We start from the raw sequence: 17,025 nt of genomic DNA, 5'->3' as shown, positions 1-17,025 counted from the left end.
TCGAAGTTTCGGAAGTTTGGCCACTGCCTCGCGTGCGCTACACGCCATGCTATACGATGCGGGAGTTCGCGCGGTAAATAATAATAATGATAGGTGCATATATGGAGCAGCACCTAAATCGGCGGTGAAAAATGGGCGCAACTTAATGGTTTCTCTCCAGCCTTTGCTAAACATTGACTTCTCTCTCATTTCTTAAGCACCGGCCGGCCATTTGTTATCCTCATCCTAAAAAGTAAAATTTCCTCCATTGCATCGTGTGCTTCAGTTTCATTCTGCGTGGTGTGGTTTACAGCGCGTCATTTTTGTTGAATGAACCGTACCAGTTGATAGATTTTGGCGTCGGATATTGAGTCTTTCGCGCGATCTGAAATAAACCACGTAGTACGTCAGCCACTGAGTTTCCCGTATGCTGCTTTCGTCGTTTATTCTACTTATCTTCTCTACTTTTTTAGCGTTAAGAGAGGTCAGCCAATACTTGGCGTGCTACTCTTAAAAGAAATCTACATTTTAAGTTTTATCAACGACGGGAAAGGGGCCGTACTCCCGTTCCTACGATAAAATGTGTATGACCATCAAGACCATGCGTGTCTTCTAGAAAATTACTTCGAGATGATTTGAATTTAAATGTTTTATTGGCTAAATTATTACTTTGGCATTCTAAAACCATGCCATTACAGAGCGCTCAACTCTTCACGTTTTAATGCCTCTCGCATTAAATTCACCGAAGGAGAAAACACACGTGCCCCCCCCCCCCCCCTACTTCAAACGCAATCGGTTGTACGTATCTTTCATAATGTGTCGTTTCCTCCAATTTCTCGACGGACGAAAGTTTCCCCAAAGCGGGCTTTCTTGCACTAGGCGTCGTACTGCGGCGCATCGCACTTTACAGGAAGCTCATTGGCGCACTTCCTGCCCCCCTCGTTCCATTGGCAATAAAAAAGTCCTTTATCTCAGGCTCGTTCGAGTCACTTGGCCAAATCGTTCGAGGGCTGGACACGTCTGTTCACATTCTACGGGAATAAAATCGACTACTTTGGGAAAGAGGGAAAAGAAGAGGGGGCGAAAAGCGCTTCGTCCAACCGGAAAGCGACACCTGTACTCTACGTTGATTGTTTAGGAGAAGTGGGTTACATTGGGTACGCCCTTAGGGCTTTCAAGCCGGACTTCGATACTGGAGATGTTGTCACCAGGGAGCTTAAAATGCTGGTTATAGATCGGACGATGTCTGCGCGCAATATACCGGGTGCTATTCCCCCCTTCGTTATAGATTTTTAATTACCAAGCTATGAGAGCAGCGCAGCGATTATACGGACAAGCGTACATTCCGTCGACGAGAGTACGAAACTACTAATTAACTAATTACCTAAAGTTCGTTAAGTAACTGTTCAATTAGAGGTGCTCGGGGAAACGTGCGCCAGCAAAATTGAGCTAGTCAGTATCTAAAGCCACCCTTAATAATAATAATAATGCTGTCATCGCTTTTTCATACAAAATCTGTAACGAATGAAAAGACACCCTCTATTAATACATAATCTGTCAAAACTACGGCACATCAGATTCTGTGGGCTATATACCAGTTCCCTATAGTACAAGTAGTTGGTGCTGTTGTTGGTTTCGGTACTTATTTAGCAAACGAATGTTCATCGGCACCTATCTTGCGTACAGGTATCGATTTTTTTTCTTGTAGTAATATTAAGACAGAAAAATAAATACCCGAATTCGGGAGGATGTGCTGTATTGCGGGGAAAAGGTAGCGAGATGGCACTTACTCGGTAAACAGAGAGCGCAAACAAACAAACAAATGATTTATGCTGCGGAAAATATCGAATCTCAAATCACAAGCTCGCGTAGGACTTGTTGCAGTACACGCAGGAATACACCATCATGCAAACGCCGAAAATCGAAAACCCTAAGTACAAGAGGTAAAAGACTGTCGTCAAGGTGCTCAACGTTTACTCATCACCTTCGCTAACAGCATTGCATAGCTGGTCTTTTTTAGACGTTCTTTTTTTTTTCTCTACTAGACCTGGAATAGCTTGTCCCGGGGTGAGCGGGCTCACATTTCCATTTTTTTTCTCCTACCATCATCATCATCATCATTAGCTATCGTTTAGGAAGGTTCACATATCTACACGAGCTTTTTGCACACTGGCTGCATAACTGACTAGTGTAATTCAGTACAGAAAGTAATAATAATACGGCCGTGTTTCCTACTTTATAATTGTACATCATTTCATCGGGACGACTTGCAATACCTCAGAAATACCGAAACGTCGTTGGCGGATACGAAGGTGTTAAGATATAAAAAAGAGTGGTATCGTGGACATCACATTTAGTTCACCGCTCTCAAACAATCGTGTACTACATATAAAAGATACTGAAGACTCAATAATTCATTTCCTCGTTTTTCTTTCTTTTTTTCTTTAAACGCCCACGCCCCAATGGAACCCTCGCCAGCTTCTCCGTCATCATCAACGGGGCTGAGGGGGAAGGCTGGGCGTCGAGGGCGAAGGCTTATTTCCCGGGCGCGGTCCTACAATTGAGATCTGTTCGTACGCCGTAGGCCATTTACTGGGAGAAATCCGAAAATCTTTGGCTCGCTCGGACATCATCCCGGAGCAAAGCTCGCTGTTAAGGGCTTAACACGGACCGCTCCACCCCGCACTACCTACTTATCGGGGCGCCAGGTGCTTTGGAAGTCGCCAAGTTGTGCGAGAAAAGCAGTGTGCGATAATTCGACTGCTGCCTCTCTATAGTGGTGCCCGCGCGGTGGCGGGAATGGCGTTGCAATATGCAAGACCCGCTTTTAATATGGAGCTGCAGCCAGGAAGGATTATAGGTGGATTGAGAAGAGGGAGATTTGGGTTCAGCGGAGACAACTTCGTGTGCGGTGACTGGAATTTGCCGGAGAATGTGGCGCATTCTGGAATCCATAGAGACGCACAATTTTGTGAATAGAGGATATATATGCCTTCGATTGTTGGGAATCGGCGATGATTTTGTTCAGGCAGTGAGCCCATTTTGTTCCGAGGTGTTTAAGCTCTATCCTGATAGCGTTTCGAATGTCCGGTAATAAATGGGACTACTGTTGCCCTCTGTTGTTTGCCAGTGTATCTGCAACACGAAATCGGAGTATATTCTTCTACCCAGAAAAGAAAAGGAAAACAAAACACTGGAGAGTGTGATGTAGGGCGTGAAATCAAGTTCCAAGGCAACACATACTATCCCTGTATACATGCCACGTACTTCACTCCGACGTTATTTATTTATTGATTTATTACATTACAATTATTTATAGTAATATTATTTATTACAATTATTTGCAGTAAAACTTATATATTACATTTATTTATTACATTACATTGTTACAGTGACCGTTTCGTTGAAAAAAAAAATCTGTATCCAGTGGACTGACGGAACAATATGATTCAGCCGGTGATATACGGGATTAGTGCATGAGCATCCTCCCTCCCCTTAATGGGGAATTCTGCCGATGATGCGTCGTGTAACGCCCACGTAAAACCATCACAGACGTCACAGCTGTTCCTGGGAATAAATGCTGGCTCACCTTTTGTTCTATGCATGTTCGCCAGACGCTCAGAACTCCCTGATAGCGGGACGTCATTTAGTTACAGCGCTTTTCTATATAAAGAAAATTTATTACACTAGTCTGATGATATGTACAGTGTAAGCAGCGCTTTTATGCGGCTAACTACCAGCTCCCGTGGCGTAGTGGTTAGGACGATCGCTTTCCACGCCGACACTGCGAGATGACACGGGTTCTAATCCTGTCACCTTTCCGGACGAATGTCGGCACAGTTTTCTCTGAAGTCGGCCCAGGACGCATACTAAGCCCCTTCCTACTGTCCTCTCTCCATCTGTCCACGTCTGTACGACGCTCATAGCCACAGTTCCTTCGCGGCGCTAAACGGGTGCTGTGCTTGACTTGGAAGGAAGAGGGGCGCAAGATTAGAAAACTGCTCCATTGGATATTGGGAATGACGTACGACTATACAGTTACATAAAGGTGCGCACCTCACTGGGCCACTTGCGAAAAGAGGTGTTGAGGAAATAAGCGAAACACGTGCTCAATCTCGCTTCCTCAATGGCCGGGGAAGAATATAGCCCCTGTGAGGATGGTCAACCAGGAAAAGAAGAATCCACGGACGATCGCTTTGGGACCCCGCGGCATGTGACCCCACGCGTTGCGGGATTAATCTGGCTGAGCGAACACACAGGATGATCCCGATGGGTAATCCACTTAGCTGCTTTGCCGGCCGGCCAACGCTCCCGTTCTGATACGCGCAAGGGGATTCCATCGTTGGCGCACGGATGCACTCTCTATGGGATGACCACGTCACATTATACGCGGTTGAAAGGGACTCTATGTACCTCGTTTCCATGAGCGCCTTATACGAACCAGATGAACGAGTTTAAAGCTCGAATGGCGAAACAGACATGTGCGAAGAAATCTGCCCATTGACTTGTTGCGTTGTGCGCTAGTCGTTCTGACAGCAAACATGGTCGGTAGATGTGAAGTGCTACTTAACAATTTTAATGGCGTGATCTGTATCATCCTGGACTGTTATATATGCTATCCTGGACGTATATGCTGCATTGGCCAGTAACTGAGAGCCTTCCATATAATAGTGGAATGCCTATTTTCCGACCCACGAAGTCGCGACTGCACTTGTACAGCTCCCGTCTACCTTAATAATAACACTGGAAAAAAATTTGGTCTCATTTCCAAGTGCGAAACAGCCACCCTTGGGGCACTGGGGGAATGTTACGTTAACAAAATCCTCGCGTTAAACTAACAGAATAATTTTGTTCAATTAAGATTTCCTCGTGACCCCAAGGGTTGCTGTAAATCGCGCTCGCGAACGAGACCATACTTTTTCCAGTGTTATTATTAAGGTTGACGGTAGCTGTACATATCATGCGCTTTCACACATGCCTCGTGCTTTCGACACGGCTGTATATACTGACACTGTTTTCCCACAATTTGTACTCATGTGGTCTTGTCGAGTGAAGTTTACGAGTTATTCCTGGATATTTATACGCGAAACCCGTACAAATAAGAGAGAAACTGATGTTCTGAGGCTTAGCTCAATTGGTAGAGCCCTGGACCGGTAATCCAGAAGATGTGGGTTCGATCCCTACAGCTGGCTAACGTTTTCAGTGACTTTCATCTTCCACCGTACAAATAACTTTAGTATCGCAATTAAAGTTCTCGCCGTCCACCTTCGCCAACGCTTGACACGTCCCACTTAGCAGCGCACCGCAACAGATCTAAAGGATCGCGAACTAACTTTATCCTTCCAGGAACCCGGGCTAATTATTCGGGGTCGCGTGGCCTTCCGGAGCAACCTCCCCCTGCGCGTCCGACGAGACATTCCAAGAGCTATTGTTTCTGCATGGGCTGCATTAGCATGACAAGGGAAGGCTTCTTGGCACTGTGGCTTTTATCCAAAGGCCTAACAACGACGCCGGACGCAGGCTTGACGTGTGTGCGGGCGCGCTTCACTGCATGATGGTCGGGAGAGGACACGTTTCCCCCTCGCTGATTGCCGAACAAAGAGCCGACGTCAAGAGGCGACGTTCGGCCCGAAGGAGTTTGTTGTCTTTTCCCACGACGCTGTTTCGCTCGGTTTGACGCTTTGGAGGAAAAGGGGGATGCGGGGCGCGAATGATTCCAGCCGCTGGAATTATATCGTTTCGGTGGAAGAGTTTGAGAAAAGTTTTCTTGACGGGCCTTGCCCGTCACTTCGGCTGTGGGGAATGAGACGGGGCGTGCGAGAAGATGCATGGAGCGAGGCCCCGTGCTCATCGGTGTGTGTGTGTGTGTGTTTGACATTGTGGGCAGCGGAAATATCGAGAAGCAGGCAAAATATTGTCACTTTAGAGTGGCGTAGTGTGCTGTATGGATTTGATTTTTTTTTACTTTATTTGAAACGTTTCAACCACGAAGAGGGATGGCGAAAGAGGATTTTTTTTTTCGCAGCTCGTCGTGGTCCCGTAGAACAAAATAAAAAAAAATTTCACCCGATGCTTTTTCTATGACTCATCTCACTCAAAAGCCGCCGTTTTTTCCTGTGTGCGCTTCATTACCATACACCACACACAGCTGACGCCAATATGCGGACTAGGACTAGTGCATAACGTCAGCATGGATGGATGGATACTGTGGCTTTTCTCGTATTGTAGGCGGCGCCACCTGTGTGTGATGATGTGATGTCTAGACCTTCGCTTGTGGTATTCTCCATTTAGGACAATACCTGCCCTGTTTCAAAGGGGTTTAAGCGTACCTGAACCTGAACGTGAACCGGACACAAGAAAACGTTACAGTGTTTTGTGCGAGATAGAGCATTGAAAACGCGTGGGGTGAGAGTTTACTTTATTCCTATTTATTTTAGCTTGAAAAACAAACAAACAACGCTTGAGACAAATGGCGGTTTGGCGAGACAAATTTTTACGATGCGACCGGTGTACAAGCAACAGTTGAAGCATGCGAGCGCGCACTACGTTGTGACTCGGAGGCGTCATGCGCCCGCATAGGCCAATCAGAGACGTCTTTAGATTTGAGGCCGACGTTGACCTGTAGCAGTTAACTCGTCCCGAAGTATAGAAGGCTAACGTGATTTTGTCCGATTTTCTGTTGCTCCGTAGTACATGAAACGTCTTATGCACTCGTGTATGGTAAAGTCGCGAACATCTGCTTACAGAACATCGAAACAGACTTAGCTGTATCGTTATAAACGAAACATTTGCTGTTAAGTTAATAGGACACATGCAGCAGTTTGAGTTTGAATGAAAAAAAAAAAAAAAAAAAAAAGAGGGGGAATTGAATTCGTCGCTTGACGTATTCTGCCACTCCCATGAACAATGGATGAGCCCCACATAAAGGAAAAAGAAAACTGATAAGATAAAAAGAGAAAAACATCACCCCTCCCGGTCACCGAACTATATGTGCACATGCGTAGCTGGATCCCCTAGAAGTGAAAGGAATTGCGAGAAACTATAACAGGAACGTGGAACTCGACGACACATGCCTAGAACGCGGTCCTACAATACAGATTCGATAACACTGCTCATAATATGAAGTTGAAGTATGAAGTGCTGATAATGCTACATCTCTCTTCTTGGGTTACCATACCCCCCAGCGCCTTGACTATATAGAAGGTTCTATTATCCAAGCGGTCTATAGCACACTTAGCTCCTTGGGGTGCATACCTTGTGCAAGTGCATATGAGGATATGTTCCGTGTTTTCCACAGACGCACACGCTGAACAATTTGCCGAACTAGCCCTGCCGACTTTATGGAGAAACTGTTGACCATACGAACGTTATAAGACGAAACCGATGCTAAAGTGTTTGTATAGCATGCAGCAGTTCTCTAACGGCATCGGCGCCGTTCGCAGCAAAACACGTTACGGATGCAGGTGTTGTGCAGCTGCTTCGAATATCCAGGCCATGACATAACGTATTATTCCCCCGTGCCTCATTACCCTGACTCGTCCGTTCGCATAGAGTGCACGTTACAGAACCGCATACGTTTCTCCTGCGGCCTCACGATTTGATTGAGAGTTACAGGAAAGTTTCTTCCATCTATACCGTCTATCGAAGAGACCCATACCGAATTGGGTTTTGCAGACTCACCTACCCGTATGTAGGAATGAAGCAGTAACTGCGTAACACGCTCCTATGTTGGATGTACTTGCGTGTATTTGGTATTCAGATGCAATCTTGCGTGAAAGCAAGCACTGACGATCAAACGCGTGGAGAGGGAGAGAGAGACCAGAACTGGGGGTAAGGGAGTGAATTATCGAAGTGTGCAGAAAAGATGTTAATTCAGCCGGGAGTTGAAGTGGGGCATTTGGGTGCTTCGTCTTGGGGCCTTCGCAGGCGGAAAGGTAGAAGTTCAAGGGACATATGAACCGCCACTGGAGTGGAAAACGAGTTCCAAAGTTCCTCGCACGCACCTCTCAGCAAGCCCCGCTCTCAAGAACACACTTGTTTGTTGTTTGAACCATTTATCCATTTTTAAAGCCTCCTATAGGAGGCTTTAAAAAACATAGGAGGCTTTAAAAGACACAGGCTGAAAATTTTAGCTTTGTCTGAAAAAAGCTAATTGGGCTTTTAGTGCCACAATTTCGACACCCGCCTGAAGAAATGGAAGTAAAAAAGAAAGAAAGTTTGTTATAACGAGATCCCTTTATTCGAAATCTCACACTGTACCGACCGAAATGCATGCGCGTCGAACCCGATTATTCGAAGTGTCTTGCCATGCCGACTCCGACTGGTACGAAAGGTGAGCTGGTGAGGGTGGATGCGTGCAGAACCCAGCCTCGATCTATATGTTTTCGTTCTTTTTTTTTTTCATATGTATTATTGCTATCAAGGTGTTCAATACCGTGGGTTGCTTGCTTGAATACCCTCCTAAGGTTCCTACTGGGTTTCCGAGGCTATACTGTCACTCTGTCTGTGGCAGCTCAGCTGTTATCGAATTTCCGCTTATATCGAACTTTTATTGCGGCCCCGCTGGCTCCGTTATACGGTTTACTACAGCTGCTTTTGTTCCTCCTCTGTATTGTGACGCCATAACGTACGTACCACGATGGCAATACGCTTGACTCAAAGTCCCCCTCATGATTTTAACGTTTTAACTAGTTCATTCTTACTAATCTTTAACTAGTTCATCACACCGTAGTTTTTGGCGCATTATGATCCTCGTCGCTGCGCCAGAAACCTACCAACCACCACCACCACCACCACCACCATCATCATCATCAAAGTCCCCCTAACGCATTATCACTGCTTGAAGTACGTATGTCGGTGAAGGACGCAGCTGAAATTAAAAAGGGTTGAGAAGCAACGAGGGGGAACAGAAATAGTAAAGGACGGTGAAAGGGAAAGGGTTTCGGGGCGGGAGGGCTTCATCATCATCGTGCTGAATAGAGCGAGCCGGCGACCCCTAGCGGCGGTGTGTGCGTGCATGTAACGCGTCGCCGGAATCGTGGTCACGCGCGACCGCCAGCCATCTCTCCTCTGCTGAAGCCCGACGGGCGATCACCTCGGCAGTGTGTTCTCTACGCGCAGCTGGCATCCCGCCCCCATCTGGCCAACGAACGGCAACTATAACATTGCCACCGACAACGGAGACTTGACCCGCACCGATGCGTATATGTACAGCTCTCGTAGATATATACAGATAGAATGCTGCATGGCCGCTGGCGTTGTAATTGCTGCAGGAAGTGCAGTTGTTTTTGTAATAAACGCTTGACCTGCGCTTGTGCGGGGGTTCTGATACGTGACGTCTGCCGTGGACGTGGAAGGAGATTGGGCCAAGTTAAACGTTTCGGCTGTGGAAGGTTCCGCATGAACTGCACCTCCTTTAAAAAAAATTGCTTACTGTATTGTTTTTTTTAGCTCGAGTAGAAAGATTCACAACGTTCTCAAAGTACACACACATACACGCGTAAAAAAGCAGTTATTTTCTTTATCTAATCACATATTTCAATCCATTACAGTACATATTATCCAGTCATCCATCCAATCCAATCCAATCTGACTTACCCAAATATAAATCGCACAAATGCCAACAAGAGAAGTTAGATTTATCCCCAGTTACATTACTTTTGTTCCTTTGCGCGGTGACTTCATGACAAAAACAAAGGGAAATGATGTGATATCCTTATTCACCCATCTTTCTATTCCCCTAACAAACAACAAGTACTGCTTTATTGTGGGGATTGTGTTGTGTGTATCTGGGGTAGTGACCCACAAATTAGGTGCCGAGTTTCCTCATTCATCGTCATTACATGTATTTGTTGTTATATAGCGAAACTGTTATTTATTGTAACATAGTAAGTGATTTCATTGCAGACGTACTAAGTTTCCCGCGTTTGTTTTTACATTAAGCTATTTTGCATTCAGGCACTTTTAAGAACTGTCGTTGTTGGGTCTGTCTCTGTATGTACACAGCTCAGTAATAACCTATTTTATTACTATTTTATTACAGTGGGCTATGCAGGGTTGCACACCGTACATTAACGTCAGTATCAGACATGCAGTATCCGTTAAATAAGCAAATAATAAATAATTTAATCCAAACACCTCGCTAGGGGGCGTGAATTTCGAGATCAAGGATTTCGCAGGCGGGAATATCGAGGTCCTCCTTCGCTGGGTAGTGACGACGTATCAGCGTATATAATGAAAGATGAAAGTCACTGAAAAGGTTAGCCAGCTGTAGGAGTCGAACCCACATCTTCTGGATTGCCGGTCCAGGGCTCTACCAATTGAGCTAAGCTAACACGCCTTCTCAGCGACTTCCAGGGTGCGTCATCTGAAGGGACAAACCAGCCACTCTCTCTCACTCATCCTCCTTTCACTCTTACATTTTTGCTCACTCTTACACACATTCATACGACGGGATCGACGCAGGCGGCACCTGTTGAACAAGAGAGATATTCCTGATTCCTTCCCTTCCAGCCTCAGAACATCAGTTCTCTCATGTTCAGCGTATATATAAGAACAGACCCAGTGTGTATTTTACTATGTATTACTTATACTTTTACTATGTTTTACTTATACTGTGTTTGTGTAACGCGATGGAAACTCGTTGGGCGAGGAATGTTTGTGCATTTACGACAAATTTTATTTGTTTTACAGCAGCGACCACTGCCTCAGAAACGGTTCTGTTGTCATTCGAACGAAACGTGAGCATCGCTTTCTGTCTTTTCCAATCATTATTATAGCGTCGGCATCGCTGAAATGAAACGGCGAAAGGAACCAGTCCGGACGAAAAGAAACGTTTACTCAGTCGGGTACGACTTAATAAAACGTGTAGTGAACTTTCATACATCCAGCCATCGAACTCCCAAAAAGCTTCTCACAAAGTTATACTATTCGAATATCTCTTCGAACCTATACTACATCTTGCGGTTTTCAGCAGGGAGGCCGTGACGCAGTCATTGGAAATTTGTTTTTTTTATTTCCAACCGCACAATCACCCTGTGGTTTGGCTATTGTTTCATCACCCTCGGTGCTGTTGCACCGCCACCATGCGGAATACAAGAGAAATTCACTTTGATGGCATGTTCGGTTCTCGCTTTGATCCGGTACTAGTATCGGTAAGCAACTGTGCCCAACAGTTGTACAGTCAAACTCCTTTATAGCGAACACCTTTTTAACGAAAATACCACTACAGCAAATTTTTTTTTTTTTGCGGTCCCGCTGGAGCCTATAGGTCCAATAATGGACATCCTTTTTAACGACAATACCTTTACTGCGATTTTTTTTTTGCTGTCCCCTGAGTTTCGTTGTAAAGGAGTTTGACTGTATACGCATATGACGTTGGGAGGACTGCTATGTGAGAAAGGGTTGAATGACCGTACCCTATAAAAAAAAAAGTTTTCCTATTCTTATCAGAAGCCTGTAGAGGCTGTTCTGCTCTGCCGCGTACTTATCTTTATTCTGCTACGCGGAAGCCTGTTCTGCCTGAAGAAGAAGAAGAAGAAGAAAAAAATCTCGTTTTGTGAACATTGCTGCTTGGATGAATGGGTTGTTTCATTGGAAACTTGCCGAGATTCTTGTGCCGGGTTACGTTGTGTCGTTTGCGTGTGTGTGTGTGTGTCTGCGTTTCGTAAAATCCCAACGTGCTCTTGTTGCAAACCAGTGTAGTAAGTGGTAACGCGTAGCTAAAAGCAACAAAAATAACGGAGAAAAGAAGGATGATGTAGTGCCGGAGGATTTTTCGCGTGAGTAATGCAATTCTAAGAAATTTTTATTGCGTTTCTTCCTCAGCACCAACAACGCGACGAGCGCATATTTATATGGTCGCTTTAGTGCTACTGGTGAGGGGCTTCAGATATAGTGGATGAAAGAAGCGGAAGGAAATTGTGCATAGTTTATATTTTTCGCGCAGTTGTACGATTTGAAGTTTTCTTTTTTTCTTTTTTTTCTTCAAACGTTCATTGCTTCAGTCAATCTTAACGCGTGCATTGAATATGATACAATCCTGAGAGGGGCAGACTTCTGAAACCACGTGACCTTCTCGACAGCCTCTACCATTGGTGTATTTAGTCTACGCTCATTTGAACTCTTATTCCATTTACTGGACCCATTCATCAGGTGACATTTTTTTGTTTTTTGTTTGGACTTTGTCTGGTCTGTACATATTCATATTTTTTATATCTCAATGAATCCATCAATTAGGTGCCAACTTCGACGAATTCTGAAGGCTATCGGTGGGGGGGTATGAAGCCCCCCCCCCCCCATGTTGATGTTGGCCACAGCTACGAGGGCCTGGTACTCTGCATTCCTCCGGGCCCCGTCCTTCATGTAACAAATATATTGAAGCAGGAACCTTAGGTAGGGCCCTAGGGGGCTGCCGATTTTTTCGGACAGCGAACAATCTGTGTTTGAACTATCGACGGATCTCGATCTGAGGTTTCTGCTTCCACCCTAGATTGCTGGATTTTTCACTTTTCGATATTAACAAAGATAACAATGCAAGTTTTATTTGCGACTGCGAGGTCAAACTTGTAATGCGGTCCCCCAAGGAAAATAGTTAGGAGACTGCGAAAGTAGTCACACATGTCAATAGTCGTCATATTGTCAATAGTTTACCATAGTTGTACGTACGTGTTATTAATGGTCAAGATGGTGTACCTGATTTGTTTAGCATGGTCGATAGTCACAATCAGTTCCTTGGAAATAAAGCGGCCCAGCGTTTGCACGCATCGGCTAACATTGAAATCACTACGACGAATATTCGCGTATGATTCTCGAACCATTTTGCGATCTATGAAGTGATTCGTATAATTAGAGACCGACGAACACAACCCCTTTCCAACTTTCGCAATGACCTCTCGTTGCAATTTTAATTCCAAACGACGGACGTTCAAAACCGCTTTGCCAAGAGTTGCCATAAAGCGGGATTTCTGCAGCGCCGTACCCCACCATTAAAACTCGCCGCAAGTTTTAGAATCCCCCGAGCAGCAATCGCAGCTGCGCAACTTAAGAGCACACGCTGGAGAACTCGCAGAGCATCGTGGACGCACGCGAACTCTCCTTTAATGCTCGCGGCTCGGGTGATGGAATGACACACGCCCATATAGCGAGGACTCGTCGGGGCCTTCATTTAGAAACCGCCGGGTGTACAACCGTCGAGATTAATTTTCCGACGGGGCAATTACGTGGACACTCATTAGCATACTGACGGTTACGCGGATAGGAACCACGCCCACTACACGGGCCGCGCATCCCGATTGGCCGTCTGCTAGGGACACGTGCCCCGGACTTTTTCGTACGCCGTCCGTCGTGTCTTGTCCTGCGTGCCGCGTGTGCAGTATTCTGTCGTCCCGTAATGAATGGCCCGTTTGTTTCGTGGGCGACATTGCTGAAGATCAACATCTTGGATGTAGAGGAACGTGCACGGAGAACTGAGGAACTTGGAAGAGAGAGAGAGAGAGAGAAGGATGATGCTGGTCCTGTCTTTGTCAGCGGTTGTGGTTATAAGATAAAAGCACGCTGTTCACGTGCTGTCTTGTGCTGATGACAATAATGATAATTATTGGGACGCCGCGTGCGGAGCTCGTCATCGCTTCGGCCATCTCTCGGTAGGAAAGGGCAATCACGTCCCATTCAGCAGGGATCGAAAGATAGAGCACAAACTTGCATGACCATATTGTATGGTCACCATAATGATTGTTTTTTTTTTTAAATATTCCATGTTAGTGCCGCGAAGCAACTCAGTATTACGTCACCGGGACAACATCATGTCAATATTGTTCTCCCAGTCTTGTATGGTGCGAACTTTCCTTTTTTTTTTCTTCAGATTTTTCCTTTCTAGTTCACCATATTTTTGCTAAAAATTGCGGGCGTAGGGCATTGAAGACTTTCTTCGTCCTCTTATTCTTCCACCTCAGTCGCTGGCCGTTATCATGACCTGTATTCCATTTACGATAAGAAATGGTCGGCAACATCACTCTTGCGCGGCTAAGACCATCCGCAAGGAACTCGACCGTAATCTCTACTCTGATTGGGTAGCTGTGAAATGAGGGCTGTATAAAGCGTAAGAAGGGGATGACATGAAGTGCTCAACAGTTAATCTAACGTAATGTAGTTAGCTATAGAAGAGGAAAGGTAAGCCAGGTTGATGCCGGCTTGCTACTAACAAAAAAAGCTGCTGCCCATGGCTAACTAACAGTGGGGTAACGCAGGCACGAGCCCGACATAGGACCGGCAATATACGGTCCCGCGCCCGTAATGTCAAACCCGAGCCCGGCCCAAACGCACAAATAGGCGGCTTTACCCGGCCCGGGCTTTCGGGTAAGACCAAGTCAGTGCTCTATAGTTGGTACAGGCGATTACACTAACGAAACTTGTATTACATGAATGTGCCTTACGCTTGAACAATGGTCATAATATCTGCATCTACGCGAGATGGGCACAAAAAGATGAGTGACCACATGAGTCACGAAAAAAGTTATCCCTTCTTCCTTCGTTTGTCGTATTGCCTTGTGCATTCTGCAGGATGGGTCAAGCGATACACTTATCCACATCGCATTTCAAAAAGGTACTCCCCTCGCCCTAAAGGCGAGTTCCCACATATAGCGCTTCGCTCTATAGGGCGAGAAAATAGCGCTCGAAACCTAGCGCTGTTTTTCCGTTTGCCGTTCTCACATAACAACCGAGCACATAGCGCTATCCTGCTGGGGTCACGGGATATCTCTTTGCGACGTGATGCACCGGTGCTGCCGTGATTGCTTACTGTCGGCGTCGGGTATCCGCAGCATCAAGGGGGATGACACTTTCGATGCTGTGATCGCGATACCAGACTATAGTAACCAAACACCCATGCATTGGCAGATGAAACTCGTGGCCATTTTCACGTCGTCGTCGTCGCATTCCTGTCTTGCTGCTTCGAGTGATCGGAAGCAAAAGAAACCCCAGCTTCCGCGACGTCACGGCTGAAAGAAGCTCACGATTGGTTAACGCAGACTCACCGACTCTACTTCGACAAGAGCGGTTCGTAGCAATGCGAGGAGGAAAATATAGCGCAATTTTCTAGTGCTATGTAGCAAAGCGCTATATGTGGGAACTCGCCTTAACAACGAAGAGCAGGCCGTTTGACAAGCGCAATGCTTGCCCACATTACTCTCTAGGATCGGGGCTGTAGCTACCTGCAGTACTTGCCCAAATCACATCGCTACTCATGTATTGGCATAGTATTGGCATCATCAACACCCGAAGACGAGCTCACAGCAAGTCTCCAACTATTTATAAGTTTAGTTCGTATAACGGCGAGACACGGTTTTGAAGGAGTACGGTCGACAGAGGGAATTCACCATATTCACTTTTGACGGTGTCCAACCACTGGCGAAAGAAGCCGATTTGGCCCCAAACAAGAGGGGGTCGTTGTCCTCAATCGTGTTGAGGATGGATGCTATAGTGAAAGAAAAAAAAAAAAAGCACCCGGAGAACAATTGCCTCATCAGGCGTTTTTGTGCGAGGAACTGCTGAAACTTATGAGAACCGTTTTGTAGGATTTTCAAACGTGTTCTGACTAACGCGCAAAAAGTATGATCACAGTTACCACGCGGCTATAAACCTGTCTTATAATACGCGCGCCTGAAACGCGAATGAAAAAGACCGCGTGGTCGCTTCCAGGAAGATATCACTAACGCGCAAATACTATAGCTCCAAAGCATTAGACTACAACAAACATACTTTTCGCTGGACTACTCGGGAAATGCTACGAAAACTATAGAGAAGTACCACGTAAGTATATAGCGACATATGCGATCCGACAAAAAGAGACCACATAAATATTAAATTGACGCGAATTTTTCGTCGAGACACTGTACGACTTCTCCCATATAAATGATCGCACAGGCGATGTGGTGAACGCCAAGGAATCCAATTTGCACCTTGTAAGTGGCACTCCACAGAACCGCCTTTGCGCAGCTGCGCGCACCGCGTAGGATTGCCAGACGTTGTGGGTTTGGCACCGCACTTTATATAGCACTTCGTAAATCATCCGTGAAATATCGCATCGAAGGACATAAATGTTTACCGTAGTTATTACGCACGTCGGCTGAGTGAGATCCACCCGACAGCCTATATATATATATATATATACCGCGAAAGAAATATATTGACCGTCTGGACTGAAGGCGGAGAAAAAAAAAAAAAAAAAAAAACCGGCACACCTTGCTCGATAATTAAATATTCGCCCAAACTCTTCTGCCAGCGTTTGTGCGTCCCGTCAGATGACTGATGGCGGTTTTCGTGCAATTCACGAGCACAGCATCCGCGACGTTGGCATATACCGACGTGCAGTCCTATAGGAGAGGGTGGAGTGATATTGGACTGTCTGTGGTTGAGTTGACGGGAATTCATCGACCCCCCGACCTCGCTTTGTTTGCACTCCCAGGGCTGCGTGTGGGTTGGCCTCCCTCTCTAGGTTGGCCAACATCAATACTGCTCTGCTGCCTCTCTTGTCAAGGGTGCAAGCAGGCAGACAGACCAAGAGTGAGTGGACAAACGTCGCGTCTTCGAGGACTGGTTCTTGAATTACGAAATTTTGTTGTCACGAGGTGCGAATCCTGTTTTGGAGTGCTTGTTATGCCTGTATTTCGAACCGTTGTGGTGACGTAAGAACCTCGTTGTTAGGCGAGCGTTTGTTTTTTCTTCTTGTTAGCGCCGCGAAGCAACTATGGCTATGAGTGGCGTACGGATGTGGACAGATCGAAAGAGGACAGCAGGAAGGGTTAATGTGCTTCCTGGGCCGACTTCAGGGCTAACTGCGCCGACATTCTTCTGGAAAGTCTTCAGAAAACCCAAGGAAAACCTCAGACAGCACAACCCGGTGTCAGGATTGGATTAGAGCCCGTGTCACCTGTCAGTCTCGGATTGGAAAGCGACCATCCTAATCACTATGCCACGGGAGGTGGTGGTGTTTTACATGCTGAGTGGTTTACAGTTCAATAAATGGGCGTTGATTCGTACGCGAGTAAA

The 17,025-nt window shown here is 46.0% G+C and overlaps 2 protein-coding genes across 7 annotated transcripts in view; one reads left to right on the top strand and one right to left on the bottom strand.

Moving 5' to 3' along the window:
- The window catches only part of LOC135393833 (uncharacterized), a 366,589-nt gene that overhangs the window by 123,601 nt on the left and 225,963 nt on the right, over positions 1-17,025 (top strand). For all 5 annotated transcript variants that reach the window (XM_064624137.1, XM_064624136.1, XM_064624139.1 and 2 more), the window contains one exon: positions 10,672-10,718. In XM_064624137.1, coding sequence (XP_064480207.1) covers positions 10,672-10,718 — 47 coding nt within the window. The remainder of the gene's footprint in view (positions 1-10,671; positions 10,719-17,025) is intronic.
- Positions 1-17,025, bottom strand: part of LOC135393832 (uncharacterized) — a 260,444-nt gene that overhangs the window by 128,649 nt on the left and 114,770 nt on the right. The window lies entirely within an intron of this gene.

This window comes from Ornithodoros turicata, chromosome 5, assembly GCF_037126465.1.
Source record: "Ornithodoros turicata isolate Travis chromosome 5, ASM3712646v1, whole genome shotgun sequence".
NCBI classification, from domain to species: domain Eukaryota; kingdom Metazoa; phylum Arthropoda; class Arachnida; order Ixodida; family Argasidae; genus Ornithodoros; species Ornithodoros turicata.
Note: the sequence above shows the minus strand (reverse complement) of the source record. Positions and strands in the feature narration are given on the sequence as shown.